The sequence below is a fragment of the Anguilla anguilla genome, chromosome 18, assembly GCF_013347855.1.
Source record: "Anguilla anguilla isolate fAngAng1 chromosome 18, fAngAng1.pri, whole genome shotgun sequence".
NCBI lineage: Eukaryota > Metazoa > Chordata > Actinopteri > Anguilliformes > Anguillidae > Anguilla > Anguilla anguilla.
This window is the reverse complement of record NC_049218.1, coordinates 9188620-9202375: the sequence shown is the minus strand read 5'-3', so window position 1 is coordinate 9202375 and position 13756 is coordinate 9188620. Positions and strand designations below refer to the sequence as shown.

Genomic DNA, 13756 nt, shown 5'->3' with positions numbered 1-13756 from the left:
GAAAAAATTTCACTCCAATTACTTTCCCTGTTTCCATGACATGACTTCCCTTCCAAAGCATACTGCAGAGTAACATTGAGCCTGATTGCATAAGTCACTTTGGGAAAACATTCCCACGAGCATCAAACAAATTCAACATGACATTAATGTAAAGGGAAATCTGACGTAAAAGTGCATTTATTTTGCACGTCCATTACTATAGGTATGTCGGAGCACTATGCAAACACATTTAGTCCAAATATACTTTCATTTTGCAACATTTCCCCTGAAAACTCTGAATGGCTATTATCTGCCCACATAGGGAGCGTCTCAGTTCTACCCAAAAGCACCTCCATATGTCATCACTACAAAATACACAATGTGCTTTTTAATAGACAGATATTAAGAAACGTGAATGACGCAAGGACCAGCCGATGACCTTTCAGATCCCAACCACCAATCGCCAACTACCACAGTCCTGCAGTCACTATAGCATCTATAGTGACTGCAGGACTACTATAGCATCCTCGTAGTGAGTTATATCCGCTCCATTAACCTTAAAGCCCTGTTTCCTTCTTGACTCCAGTAGCAGTCTTAGTAAGATGCCACACTGAGCACACAGACAGACTGGAGGATGAGTGCATGAAGGCAGCCTTTTGCATCCTGGGGCAAAGTCCGGTCCCCTGGAGTGCCTTTCAGATCAGTGTACTCTCAAATAGGATGTTTCACTATCAACATTTGTGTTCCTCTCAACACATTTCATGTCAAAATGACTACTTTTATGTGACTAATATACAATTTACATGTTGAAAGTACAACAAAATGTGTTGTCTCTAGCTAGACACGAAGGTGTGTCAAAATGACACATTGAGTGCTGTTTTTAAACATCTGTTTTGAGAGCGTGGGGAACAGATAAGAGTAACGAAGCAATAAAAGCTTCATGAAAAGGTGCGGGATAACTATTAACGTTCCCAAAAGTTTCAGCGTCCAATGGCAGCGAGGCTGAGCTGACGGACAGCCGAAAGATAAGAAACAGCGACCAGCGGGCCGCCCCCCCGAAGAAGAGCGCGAGCTCATCTGAACTCCTCCGAATTAACGAAGAATGCTGGAGTGATGGGACGGTACGTGCCTGGAAATACGACCGCGGATTCCAAATTAGGAAAGAAACGAGGGAAAAGGGGGGCGAAAGGTTTTCCAAAACAAACAGACTTAATCTGCGCGGTTTGACATAATGCATTTATGCGATCCTATCTGCGGAATGGTCGCCAGAAGAGTTACGCGACTTTCGCGAGGCCAATAAAAACCACGTTGCCTAGTAGGAGCCAAAAATATTGCGCAGGAACACAAGCCTGAAGGCTGGCGTACATTAACAGAGCACACACGCAAGCATTATCAAACCAACATTATTACCTTCAGTGACGCCATGCCAGAACAATTCCACAGCATAGGAACTGCATTCACATAAAACTGAACAGAGCATACATTACGTATTTAAAGGACTGCTTAAGGATGTTCTAAATTCTTATGTTCTTACTCGGGAGAAACCAAACTGGGCGGATGTTGCATTTTACTCAGAAATACTCAGAAATAATAAAGACATTTTAAAGGAAAAAAAACATTAACAGGTTGAACGCTTTTCTTGTGTTCTTGTGCTGTTATAAGGAACAATTCATGAACAGCTTTAGAACATTGTCCAGTTTTTGAATTTGAATAGCAATAGCAACCAAGCTGCTCGTACACAGGCATTCAATAACCACACTCACTTACAGGAACATTTCATAAAAGTGACTGTTACAGGAAGTGTCAAATACATACGACACATCCTTTGGTCAAATTCTAGACTAGATGATAACCATCAAGGGATGTCACCAGGAAGCTTGCAATGCGAAATGCCTGGAATGCTCTTCCATAACTTTGACAAAACTTTGTTTAGAAAAGTAAATATGCTCTAGGTCAGTTTGAGGAACACTGGAATTTTCAGTCATCTTAATGTTATTTCACAACCGAAAGACAATCCATCCGGAATGTTCCGCGAAGTCCTTGAAACACTGCGTGTTAACGGAGGAGGTGAGAGGAGGCCTTCGAGCGGTCAGAAACGGGTCTCACCTCGTTGAAACGCGTGACCAGGTCCCCCACGGGGTTGCCGCGGCGGCGGTCGCCGCGCGCGGACTCGGACGCGGCCGCGGCGGACAGCGAGGCCTGCAGGCGGGGGCGGTGCCCGGGGGCCTCGGGCGCATCCAGGTCCAGGGTGAGGAAGCGGAGGTAGTCCAGCGGGAGGACCCGGCGGTACAGCTGCTGCTCCTGCTCCGTCAGGATGCAGGCGATCTCCTCGGGAAACGGCACCAGGTGCCGCAGCGCCGCCAGCTCTTCGCCCACGCTCGTCCCGCCGGCCGCCGGCGCGCCCGGACCCGCCATGGCGGTACGCGGCTGCCGTTCTGGGGAGGGGGGGGGGGAGAGACGGGCCAAGCCCCTGTTAGCCGTGAAAACCCCTGCCTCTGACACAGAGAGACGAACATTTGCAAAAGCTGTTCTCGAGTATCGAAACCACTTCTGCCAGGTGCGTTGAGAATTGCGCATAGTCAGAGCCGTAGCTAGTGGGTCCACAGCTAATAAAATAAAAAAATTTTCAAAAAAGGTTCCATCTGTACGGATATTGACTACATGTATCAATAATATAGTATTATCCCACAGGCAGCTGGACTGTTATGGCAGTGTGGGGAGCAAAGAAAAGTTCAGAAATAACATACATACTTTATAGAGCCTGTGCATAATTATTCCTATGATTACGCATAGCAATCTTTTAAGCAAAAGATTTCATCAGAATTTAATTCTCATTGGATTGAGCCAATGAGAATGCTGTTTTTCTGTGCATGGATTCACACAGCACTGGGGCAACCTAAAGAGAAATGAGAAAGGCCTTTAGGAACAGAAGAGTAATAAATCGATGTTTCAAAAGCCAAATGCTACCCTCAAGGGATCATGGGTAACTGAATGCAAGTGCAGGGGTCCAACGTGTCAAACAGTGTTTCTCTGTTATTAGTGATGTATAAATAAAAGAGCTATGGGATTAAGGCACGGTACCGAGTGAAGGGGGAGGGGGGGGGGGGGTCAGGACAAGAGAGACAGAACCCACTCACCGCAGGCGATATTAAAGATCTCTTCTCACGGTGGTCGCCACGGGAACGGGGCAAGACATGTGGGAAAATGGCATCCCGAGCACCCTCGGGACTAAATTAAAAACTGAAATGGAAACATACTACAGGCCCTCCTTCATCTGATTTGGCCCAAACAAAGCGGAGCGCATCTGCTGGACCGTACCAAGTCAGAGGGGGCAGGCAGAGACGGCGCCCCCCCCCCGGGTACTCCGCTAGGTAAACACGAAGATCACCACGGCAGATTTAGGGAGCGGGCGGGGTCCTGTTACCGGGTCGCGGTTCGAACGGCAGCGGATTAGCGTGTGGTGGCGCCCCCACCTCTGAGAAGCGCCCTGCCCTTGGGCACGACGGAGATGCTGGGGAGGACGCTGCAGGCCCCGATGGACACCGTGGCCTCCAGGAGCACCCCTGTGACGTGGGCCGAAAAGGCGGTCCCGTGCAGGGAGGCGCGGTAGCTACGCGTCCCGGGGCAGGGCCATGGCCGGGCGGGGTCGCCGCGTCGCACCGACGAGGCCAGGATCTTCCAGGAGGGGTGGAGAAGATTCTCCGGTCCGGACGCTCCCTCCCACACGCTCGGCACGGAGAAGACCTGCGGCCACGAGAGAGACCCCGTCAACGAGCGTAACAATGAGTCACATCCCACACTGACTACAGTACAGGGGCAGTCACATCCCACACTGACTACAGTACAGGGGCAGTCACATCCCACACTGACTACAGTACAGGGGCAGTCACATCCCACACTGACTACCATACAGGGGCAGTCACATCCCACACTGCCTACAATACAGGGGCAGTCACATCCCACACTGCCTACAATACAGGGGCAGTCACATCCCACACTGACTACGATACAGGGGCAGTCACATCCCACACTGACTACGATACAGAGACAGTCACATCCCACACTGCCTACAATACAGGGGCAGTCACATCCCACACTGCCTACAATACAGGGGCAGTCACATCCCACACTGACTACGATACAGGGGCAGTCACATCCCACACTGACTACGATACAGGGGCAGTCACATCCTACACTGACTACAATACAGGAGCAGTCACATCCCACACTGACTACGATACAGGGGCAGTCACATCCCACACTGACTACCATACAGAGGCAGTCACATCCCACACTGACTACCATACAGGGGCAGTCACATCCCACACTGACTACCATACAGAGGCAGTCACATCCCACACTGACTACAATACAGGGGTAGTCACATCCCACACTGACTACAATACAGGGGCAGTCACATCCCACACTGACTACGATACAGGAGCAGTCACATCCCACACTGACTACAATACAGGCGCAGTCACATCCCACACTGACTGCTACAGTCACATCCCACACTGACTGCTACAGTCACATCGTACTCATCAGCTCTAGATACACAATAGATCTAAGTGGAAAAACGGTTTTAAATGCCGTCCAATAAACTGCATCAGTTTAAACTGATGAACCCTCGCAAAGCAGGCCCCTGTCAGACAGAATCGTCTTTGAAACCCCCTCCCACCCACACCCCCACACCATATGGCGCCCTTCTTTCTGCCCTAGGAGGGACTGAGCCTGGCCTTTTTGCCGTGGGAGTGGGAGGATTGATGAGCTAAATCGCACGCCAGCGGTCACATCCTCCAGGAAACGGGAGACAGTTCCTGCAGGGAAGCCTTTCAGAGGTGGAGAGAGCAAAGTGCATTTTCATGACAAGGAGCCTCGCATGGTGTGTCACCCGAGAAGACTTTTTTTTTTCCAACATGTTGAAACGGACATAGATACGACACAGGACAATGCTATGACATAGGACTTGACAATTCTACAATTCAAGCGTTCAACTAATATTAGCGATTTTTCTTTTTTAAACTTTTCTTATCAGCGCACTCTTGGCCATTACCCAAGAGCAGTGTTTATCTTGAAATTCTCTTGATTGCCTGAAATATTTAGCTTGTATTACGAAATAATACAAGCTAAATGGTATGACTTTTGTGGCGGGGCAGAGGGGGGAGATGCCTTGTTCATTTAGGCCACTTGAACAGTCAGTCTCCCGCACTTTTGCCTGCACGCGATACTGCAGACCCTGAAAGGCACAACGTGTTCCGCTGGACTTGTCTCGCTTCCAAACAACCTCAAATCCTGGGTGGTGATTAATTAGAATACTGCATGAACCGGGTAATTGCATGTAACTAACAATGGCTGACAAATGTTATGTTCCCAAGGAGACCTCGGGTTAGCATGGAAAGACTGACTCATTCAGAGAATATGGCTTCAGGAAGCCTGCTCTGGTTGGAACGTGGACGACCATTCAAGTCTGTAATTCAGAGGGTGCACATTTGGTACTCCTCAAGCAATTAATTTCACACTGCTTCTAAACGCCACGCACCACCGCTCTCTTAAATTTGATTAAAGCACCAACATTAAAATACTAACCTTAAATCTTGGAATATCACCAAGTTTCTTTGAAATTGTTTAGAGTGCCCTAACCAAGTGCAATACACACGACATGTAATTAGTAATTAAGCATGTATTAATGTGGATAAACAGCAGATGGGCAGAACACACCTCAAAGGAAACCAGGTGAAGAGCTTATCAACACAAGCCATCAATTCTGCAATTCAAGCAAGCTATTTATAGTCTGTAATAAGATAAATGAATGGGAGGACCACATAGCATGTGTAAGGCATTTTCTAACATTCAAACTATGCCTTTGAACAGGCACTCAGAAGATTTGTGCTTTATACTGGTGGATCAGGGATTCCAAAACCTTCATCATAAGGCCCCACAGTATTACCACCCTGCAGCTGTACTGAATTTGTGAATGAAATGGCTAACTTCACCCAACACGTACCATCACTTGCTGCAGTGTAATTACTACTTTATGATTTAAACGTGTAAATTGTCTAGTGTTACAGCTATATATACGACATGTTGCTAAATATTACAGTATAACTGGGCAGTAATGTCATAACATTACCAAACAAATTAAATTAAACTGTAAATCAGACAAAGTTTATTTGAAAGTCTCCAAATATGTAATGTTTGCAGTATGGGGATATCAAACAATCTTCCCATCTATTTTTTCTATGTTGCTGAGCAGACGTACATTAAGAAAAGAACGAGCTACAGTAGATGAGCTTCATGGGTGCAGAGTTTTTTTTGCACAAGCAGATAACAGTTCCGAGTTGTTGAACATTCCCAGAATGTTGTGAAAGTTAGGGAAAACTTTCCCAGTTTCACTCCACTGAGTCTTCCAAGCAGAACAAAAGACGGAGCAGTTTTTTTTTTTTTATTTTTTTTTTTAAACAAGCAAATCAATGTTTTTTCATCCTACACATTAGCACCACTGAAATCCACCCATCTTGACCCAATAGGTCTCTGGGGATTACACAACAGACCTAGGCACCATTACAGCCAATCTCTGGGTATGACTGGGTTCAGAGCAGTAGCCATACCCCTGCTACCCCCCCAGTAAATCTGGGATAACCTCCACTGTCACGCCCATGCGTACTGCTGCCTGGGTCAGGGAAGGAATTTCTGCGGTGGTATGCGCTCCACCCACATAAAATCACATCAATAAGCTGCTTATGCCAGGTGCAACGGGAATGCACCTTTTGCACCCGGCAGCACCAGTTTTAAACAAGCTGAAGGTGTGACAAGAATGTGACGTGTACTGCCTAATAAATTTAAATTAAGAAAATTCAAAATCCCTTGTATATCAAGTGTTCAATTAACTTCCAAGCATCTTTGTTTACCAATCTTTGTGAATGTAGCACATGATATCTGCTGCTTCTTTAACAAGCTACTCTCATGTGTGATTGCCTAATAACAGTGTATAAAAATAACTTTCAAATGTTTCTGCTGCAGTATTAGAGTTTATTAATCTTAAGATTATTATTGGTGTTGTTAAAGGTGCTAGGCTCTGCATGCTAGTCTCAAAGTTCTGCATCTCAAGTAAAACAGTTTTTACAAAAGTGCATGAATGTCTGTGGTAAACATCCAGCTACACTGAGACCACATCCTCCATTCCCCTCACTGTGAAGGACACATATTGACCTTATTGGCCTTATTAATGGTACTCTTTCCATACTGTGGACAATGGTAAATAATTAAGACGACAATCATCCCACCCAGGTCCTGACCCACACCAGCAACCCTCCTCCCAACCCTACCCCTAGCCTTACCCCAACTCACACTCTAACATAAGCTTGTTAACCAGAAGAAAATGGTACCACCCTCAGCTAGCAACCACTGACACCATTTCGTTCCTTTAAAGGAGAGAAAATGAATGCATTTATTTAGTCCAGCCCAACCTGAACACGTTTCAGACAGCTCAGACCTGCCCTCCAATCTACAAAGTCAATGTTATGAAACAGCATAAATACAACACGATAGCAAGGATGTCATTTATTTCTTAAAAATATCAAACATCCCTTTTTGGAGAACCGAATGCTTTGTATACCCAAGAAGACCTTGGAATAAAACACGCTTCAAACCAGCTGATCCTTTTTCCCCCTCAGCTGGTGCACCTCTGCCAGCAAGCAGGTCCTTTCAGAGACATAACAATAAACCTTTTATTTTTTTTTTTGCGCACGCACGCTACCACTTTGGTTTCATTCCAAAAAGGCTCAAACGCAGAGGCTCGGTCACATACTTAGGCCAGACCGAAAAAACAATGCAGTTCTGTTTTCTTTGCATAATTCCAACTCCAGGCTCATTAAAGACAGACTGTGCACTGAGCAGTGAGGTATGTACATTTCCCTGTATGTAAAAGCACACCTCGCTCCTGTAAAATATGGCCTTTGTAAACTGCGCTCAGAGAAGGCCAGTGGTCCTCGCAGGCGTCCTTTTGTAAAAAATGTTGCTCGGTTCATCTATAACTGCAAAGCGATGCGTCCCACAGGCTGTGCAGTCTGGAGTGTTTCAGGCCTGCCTAAATATTTTGTCTCCAAGCCTTCTGCATCCTCGAACCCCCCGACCAAGCTGGCCAGAGCTTATCCAATATCAATTAAAATTGTTTAGACAGCCTGATACCTGGAAGTCTCTCCCGCTAAACTGCTTAATCTAAGTAAAGACAGGAATGCAACATGGTGTCCGCAGAAATCACGAGAGGGAAATGAACCAATGCAAGGAACTAAAGGTCAACATCCATTGTTCACCCATGAAAATAAAATGACTCATGTAATGTGTGCCGCGTTCTTCTGGCAAACGGGCCAACACGTTTTCCCATCCAGCAGGAATGTGCTGAAAGCGATGAAGAATGGCTCCAATTAACCAATTTCTCCTGCCGACCAGCATTGCAGTTAAAAACAGTCACACCTTTGACCAGGTAATTTAAATTTGTTGCTTTAGAAATTAGAATCATGGTACACAGGTCAGGGCCAGTGGCAGCGGCACGCTGTATCACTATGAGCCCCCCCCCCCATTGTTAGCAATTGTACAGTATCTGTGATGTGAATATTCGTGTAGCTAATAGTCGTGGTCGTAGCGTTACTGCGGATGGAAACGGAATTGACAGTACACAAGCTGCAGGCATGCGTCAGCTTGGACAAACGCAGCAATCCAAAGAATGTTATCAAAAGTGTTGAAGCATTGTTACATTAAGTGTTGTAACATGAATATTTGAACATTTGTTAAATCATAGGCTAGGGAAAAACTGATTAATGAACTGTTTTTATTAAAAGATTAGGCCAGAATGTCCGTGAATTTATATTTAGCCTGTTGCTATTTTGTGCTGCAATGAAAACAATGATAATGATTACACTTGGGTTTTTGATTTGCAACGTTATGCTGGTCTTATTTTCACCTGGAAATAGTGTGTGTTTTTCGAAGGGTCATTCTATAGCCTTTGTTAAACAAACTGAGGACAGGATGTCTCTACACTCCAACATAATAATGTTATTACTTCTTTAACAGAATATTGTCCCGTTTAAACTAAATTAAAGTGACAATCCCAAGCTTAAATAATTTGGCCCACTCACTATTACCTTGGCCCACCCAAAAATTAGGTTCAGGATTGCACTGAATTTCAATGTTGCGCAGTTCCTTCCTTTTATCGACATGCCTGCTATTCATTTTCTCTGTTATCTATCCATTCTGAGGCCATGCTACACATTTTCTTTATAGTGCCACATCTCTGTATTGATGAGGTATAATCAATGTGATGTTAATGTTACATACTACTCCTACTAAATGGAATACATAATATTCATACATAAAGAGGAAGGTGTTGTTCAAGAGAAAGGATCATTACTCCTGGTTTATAATTCAGTTGAGTGCCCATTCTTTTCAGTGAGCTTTGTTTTTGTATTCATTCAACCTCAGAAAATAGCAGAAATTACCCACTGACCACCAAAACCACCGTCATATCAGCGACGAGAATCACTAATTACTTTTCTAGCTTTCTACAAAGTTTTAAATGTTTTTTCCACTGACCTGTTGACTTATGGACTGACAAATGGACACACACAGGCTATCAACTGTGTGTCAACACTGCACCCCCTGAAGGTAGCAAAGAGAACAGAAACCACAACAAACAATTTAACAAACTACAACAACCACAAGAAATAAGCAACCCATCAAAAAACAACAATAAAACTACAACTAGCAACCAGCAAACCACAGTATCCTATAGTGCAATTACAACAAACAACAAATCACACTCATGACAAACAACCACTACAACAGATCAAATACATTTTTATCCCATCAGTTCAGTTTTAAAACGCAACTAATTTGGCAACTAAAAACACACTCAGTCATTCATTCAGAATGTTTGCCTTCAAGGCAATACGGTACACATTCACATTCACAAAGGTCACAAACACAAACACGACTACTCTTGCTCACACTCACACTCATCAGCACAATGCTCACAGGCACAAAAAAGGAAAATGTTTTGGCCTGATGTGATGGTAACAGAGCTTTAATATGCCTGCCTAGTACACTCGGTCTCTTCTGACAGCACTGCTGATTTAATGACATTCTGAATTAAATTCTCATTTCCTTTGTGATCCTGTTTTTGTATCTGAATTTTATCCAAAAGCCTACTAAGCAGCTGTAATAATATAACAAGTAATTTACCAGAAAAACCCATTGAAAATCCTCCACTATATTACTGTTATTGTGCTCAACTAAGATGAAACAAAAAAACTGTTACAATATACATTTGACAAATATCTACACGTTCAATGACCCAACTTTTCTTTTACCATATACACTACATGGCCAAAATTATGTGGACACCTGACATCCAACATCTCATACAAAATTATGAGCATTAATATGGAGTTGGTCCACCCTTTGCAGCTATAACAACCTCCACTCTTCGGGGAAGGCTTTACACTAGATGACGAAGCATTTCTGCAGGGATTTGCTTCCATTCAGCCAGAAGAGCATTAGTGAGGCCGGGCACTGATTGGGCGATTAGGTCTGGCTTGCAGTTGGTTTTCCAAATGATTCCAAAGGTGTTGGAAGGGATGGAGGTCAGGGTTCTTGTGGATGCCAGTCAAGTTCTTCCACACCATTCTCAACAAAACCTTTTCTATATGGACCTTGCTGTATGCCTGGGGGGCACTGTCATGCTGAAACAAATAGCTGGGGAAACACAAATTCTTCTAGAATGAGATTGTACATTGCAGCATTAAGATTTACCTTCACTGGAGCCGAGGGGCCTAGTCCAAACCATGAAAAACAGCCACAGACCAAGGGGTGACCAGATACCTTTGGTCATATAGTGTATAACACAAATTATATTTACATTTGCAGCCGTTTACATTCTATGAATATACAATAATGATTGGTTTCTTCCTATAAAAATAAAATGCCGAGTACTTCTTCAAAACATTTAGAAGTGCAGGATCACCTGTATATATTAAAGATGCCTAGGATGGTTCCTTGAGTAATAAAAGCCCAGGGTAAGTATTTGGTTAGGACAAATAATTTGTCTACAGTTTAAAGGCCACCTACACACTGCACACTTTTGAAAAGTCTTTCTCTGGTGCTTATTTCAAATCAAGAAATTATATTCATAAAAAGTTGCAAATATACAAATTAAATTTTTTTTTACACATACATTTGATTTGAATTATAGATGATTGATGTTAATCCAAGTTTAAGCAGCTCATTTTTAAAAACAAGTTTAGAATCTTACCTTTCCAGACTTACCTTTGACCCCCAAATAACTGCCAATTTTAGCCATAACGCTCACTAGCAAGACTGCGGTATTAGCATTTACACACACATTTCACATTGATTAAATACTGGCCTTATGTGCGGTCTTATTTTCACAAATGCTTAATAACCATTAACAAACCAGGAGAAACTGCTGATCAATCTGTTCTTTGGGCTAACGTATAAAAATGAAATGAGAAAAATATCTCCGATGCATGCTAAGCTATTAGAATGAACCACAAAAAAAAAAAAAAAAAAAAAAAAAAAAACATCCTTCACGCATACATTTACGATTCAAGACAAAATTACACCTACTGTACACTGCATGTGTTTAACAGAAAGGGCCCCGGACTTGCTGCAGACACGAAACTGAGACCAAGCGCTGTACAGGACTTTCCAAACACAGCTTTCCAGACAACGCAAGGTTTATACTATAAAAACACAACATGACCCATTCGGGCAGACAGAGTCAAAAGCACAGGAGTGTTCTCACGGTAGCAAAGCGCTCACTTGCGTGGGGAACGCACGGCAGTGAATCTAGCCTCCGAAAAGGCCAGGTGTGTCAGGAGCAGCAGGCCACGTGTGTCAGGAGGAGGAGGAGCAGGAGCTCGCCGCTCGCTGCTCACACAGAAAGAGTGGCTGAAGAACAGAGGCGTCTGCGGAAATATCTCTCCCTACATGGAGGAAAGCAGTGCAGAGAAGACCGCTCCTCCCCCCGGAACGTCCCGGGACAGACCGCCTGGTGCGATTCAGGGAGGTCTGCTCTGTGCCAGGTCCCTGCCCCCCCCCCCCTTCCCCACTACAGTTTTTTGTGTGTTCGATGCACACAGGTGAGTGCATTCTGCATACACATAATTGGCTGTAAGCCTTTTGGACTTGAAAAGATATTGTATTTTGTACTGAGGGTGAAAGACTAGGATAATTTTGGCAGGTGTCAGTCGGATTAAAATGCCACAAGCGTAACAAAAACATGAAGAGAGGGGTGATACTTAAATCTTACGGGCCACCACCACACCGGTGCTTGTGTACCCCAAATGCAAAGCTTCCGCTGAGAGCGATCTTTCCCTCTCCTTCCCGTGTGCAAAATGCACGCCCCTCCACCCAACAGGCATTTCCAAATACCAGGGCACCGCCAGCCACTAGCTCCACCCGTCTGTTCTCATAGACACACAGTACAGTACAGTACAGATATACTTCAGAAGAACTTCCACCAACACCCATCTAAAACAATTCTAAATTCTGTTTCATATACCTAAGAAAAGACACTAACAAATCATGCATGCGCCATATGGTACACAGCACCAATAATATTCTAGCTTGTTTACATTCTTGAATTCAAGTTTGAGAATTGATAAAAATGAAAAAGGCAATTTCAGCGTTTGCCTGTAAAACCACACAAGACAGTGTCAGCAAGAGTGTGAAACAGTTTGTATCAAACACTCAAACTTGCCCAACCAGACAAATGAACTAATGGTCTTTTTAATTTTTTAGAATAATCTCTGGGAGCCCATAAGCACAAGAGTATACACTGTAAACACTACTCTTTCATGGGTACCAGATTATTATTATTTTTTTTATGATGCAATGGGCAAAACATTTTCCACAATCTATTTTTAGAGCGAAGTATGAATACATAGTAAGTACACATGAATAAACAACATGCAGGTTCTCAAAGTATGAACAGACATTATTTCTTATTCTATCTCTGGTAGGATGCCGACCTATACTGTACATTGTCAGTGTATTTATGCATATGGACACTAGATCAAAGGGCCAAGAATAAGTGTGTGACTGGCTGCATTTGGCCCTTGGGCCACCAGTTGAATGACCTTACATTAACAACATTACATAACAGCTATACCATCCACACTCGTTTTACCAAAGCCATTAATCATAGTCTCTAAAGCACATAATCATGCACACACAAGCATGAATACATGACATGTGTAAATTCAGGTTCTCTTTTAAATTTCTTTTCATATGTCATGTAAATGGCAGATAGAGTTCATGTATATTGTATAATACAGTCATAATATACAATTTTGTTATGCGTTTAGTCTGACACTAAAATAAGACACTAATAACCATTTGTAGTTTCAAACAAATTTTCCCCTCAGAGACAGCTGGTCTCAGATGCTGAGATTGGACCCACAGAATTCTGACAGGATTGGGGCCACTGGGGGTGAGACTGGGCACATCCAGTCCTAACATTACATTAATGTCCATACATCAAATTACACACACTCACACAGACACATCTAAATACCCAGATGTACACGCACGCGCACACACACACGCAGACACATCTAAATACCCACACGTACGCACGCACGCGCACACACACACAGGTGTATGCATGCTCTCTAACACTTTCTCACACACATGCAGGGGTGCATAAACTCTCACACACACACACACCTACTGATGCACAGACTCACATACACACACA

The 13756-nt window shown here is 43.8% G+C and overlaps 1 protein-coding gene across 5 annotated transcripts in view; it reads right to left on the bottom strand.

Moving 5' to 3' along the window:
* The window catches only part of LOC118218425 (1-phosphatidylinositol 4,5-bisphosphate phosphodiesterase epsilon-1-like), a 44955-nt gene that overhangs the window by 21840 nt on the left and 9359 nt on the right, over positions 1 to 13756 (bottom strand). For all 5 annotated transcript variants that reach the window (XM_035401059.1, XM_035401060.1, XM_035401058.1 and 2 more), the window contains exons 3-4: positions 3453 to 3723; positions 2086 to 2414 (exon numbers count right to left, since the gene is read on the bottom strand). In XM_035401059.1, coding sequence (XP_035256950.1) covers positions 2086 to 2414; positions 3453 to 3723 — 600 coding nt within the window. The remainder of the gene's footprint in view (positions 1 to 2085; positions 2415 to 3452; positions 3724 to 13756) is intronic.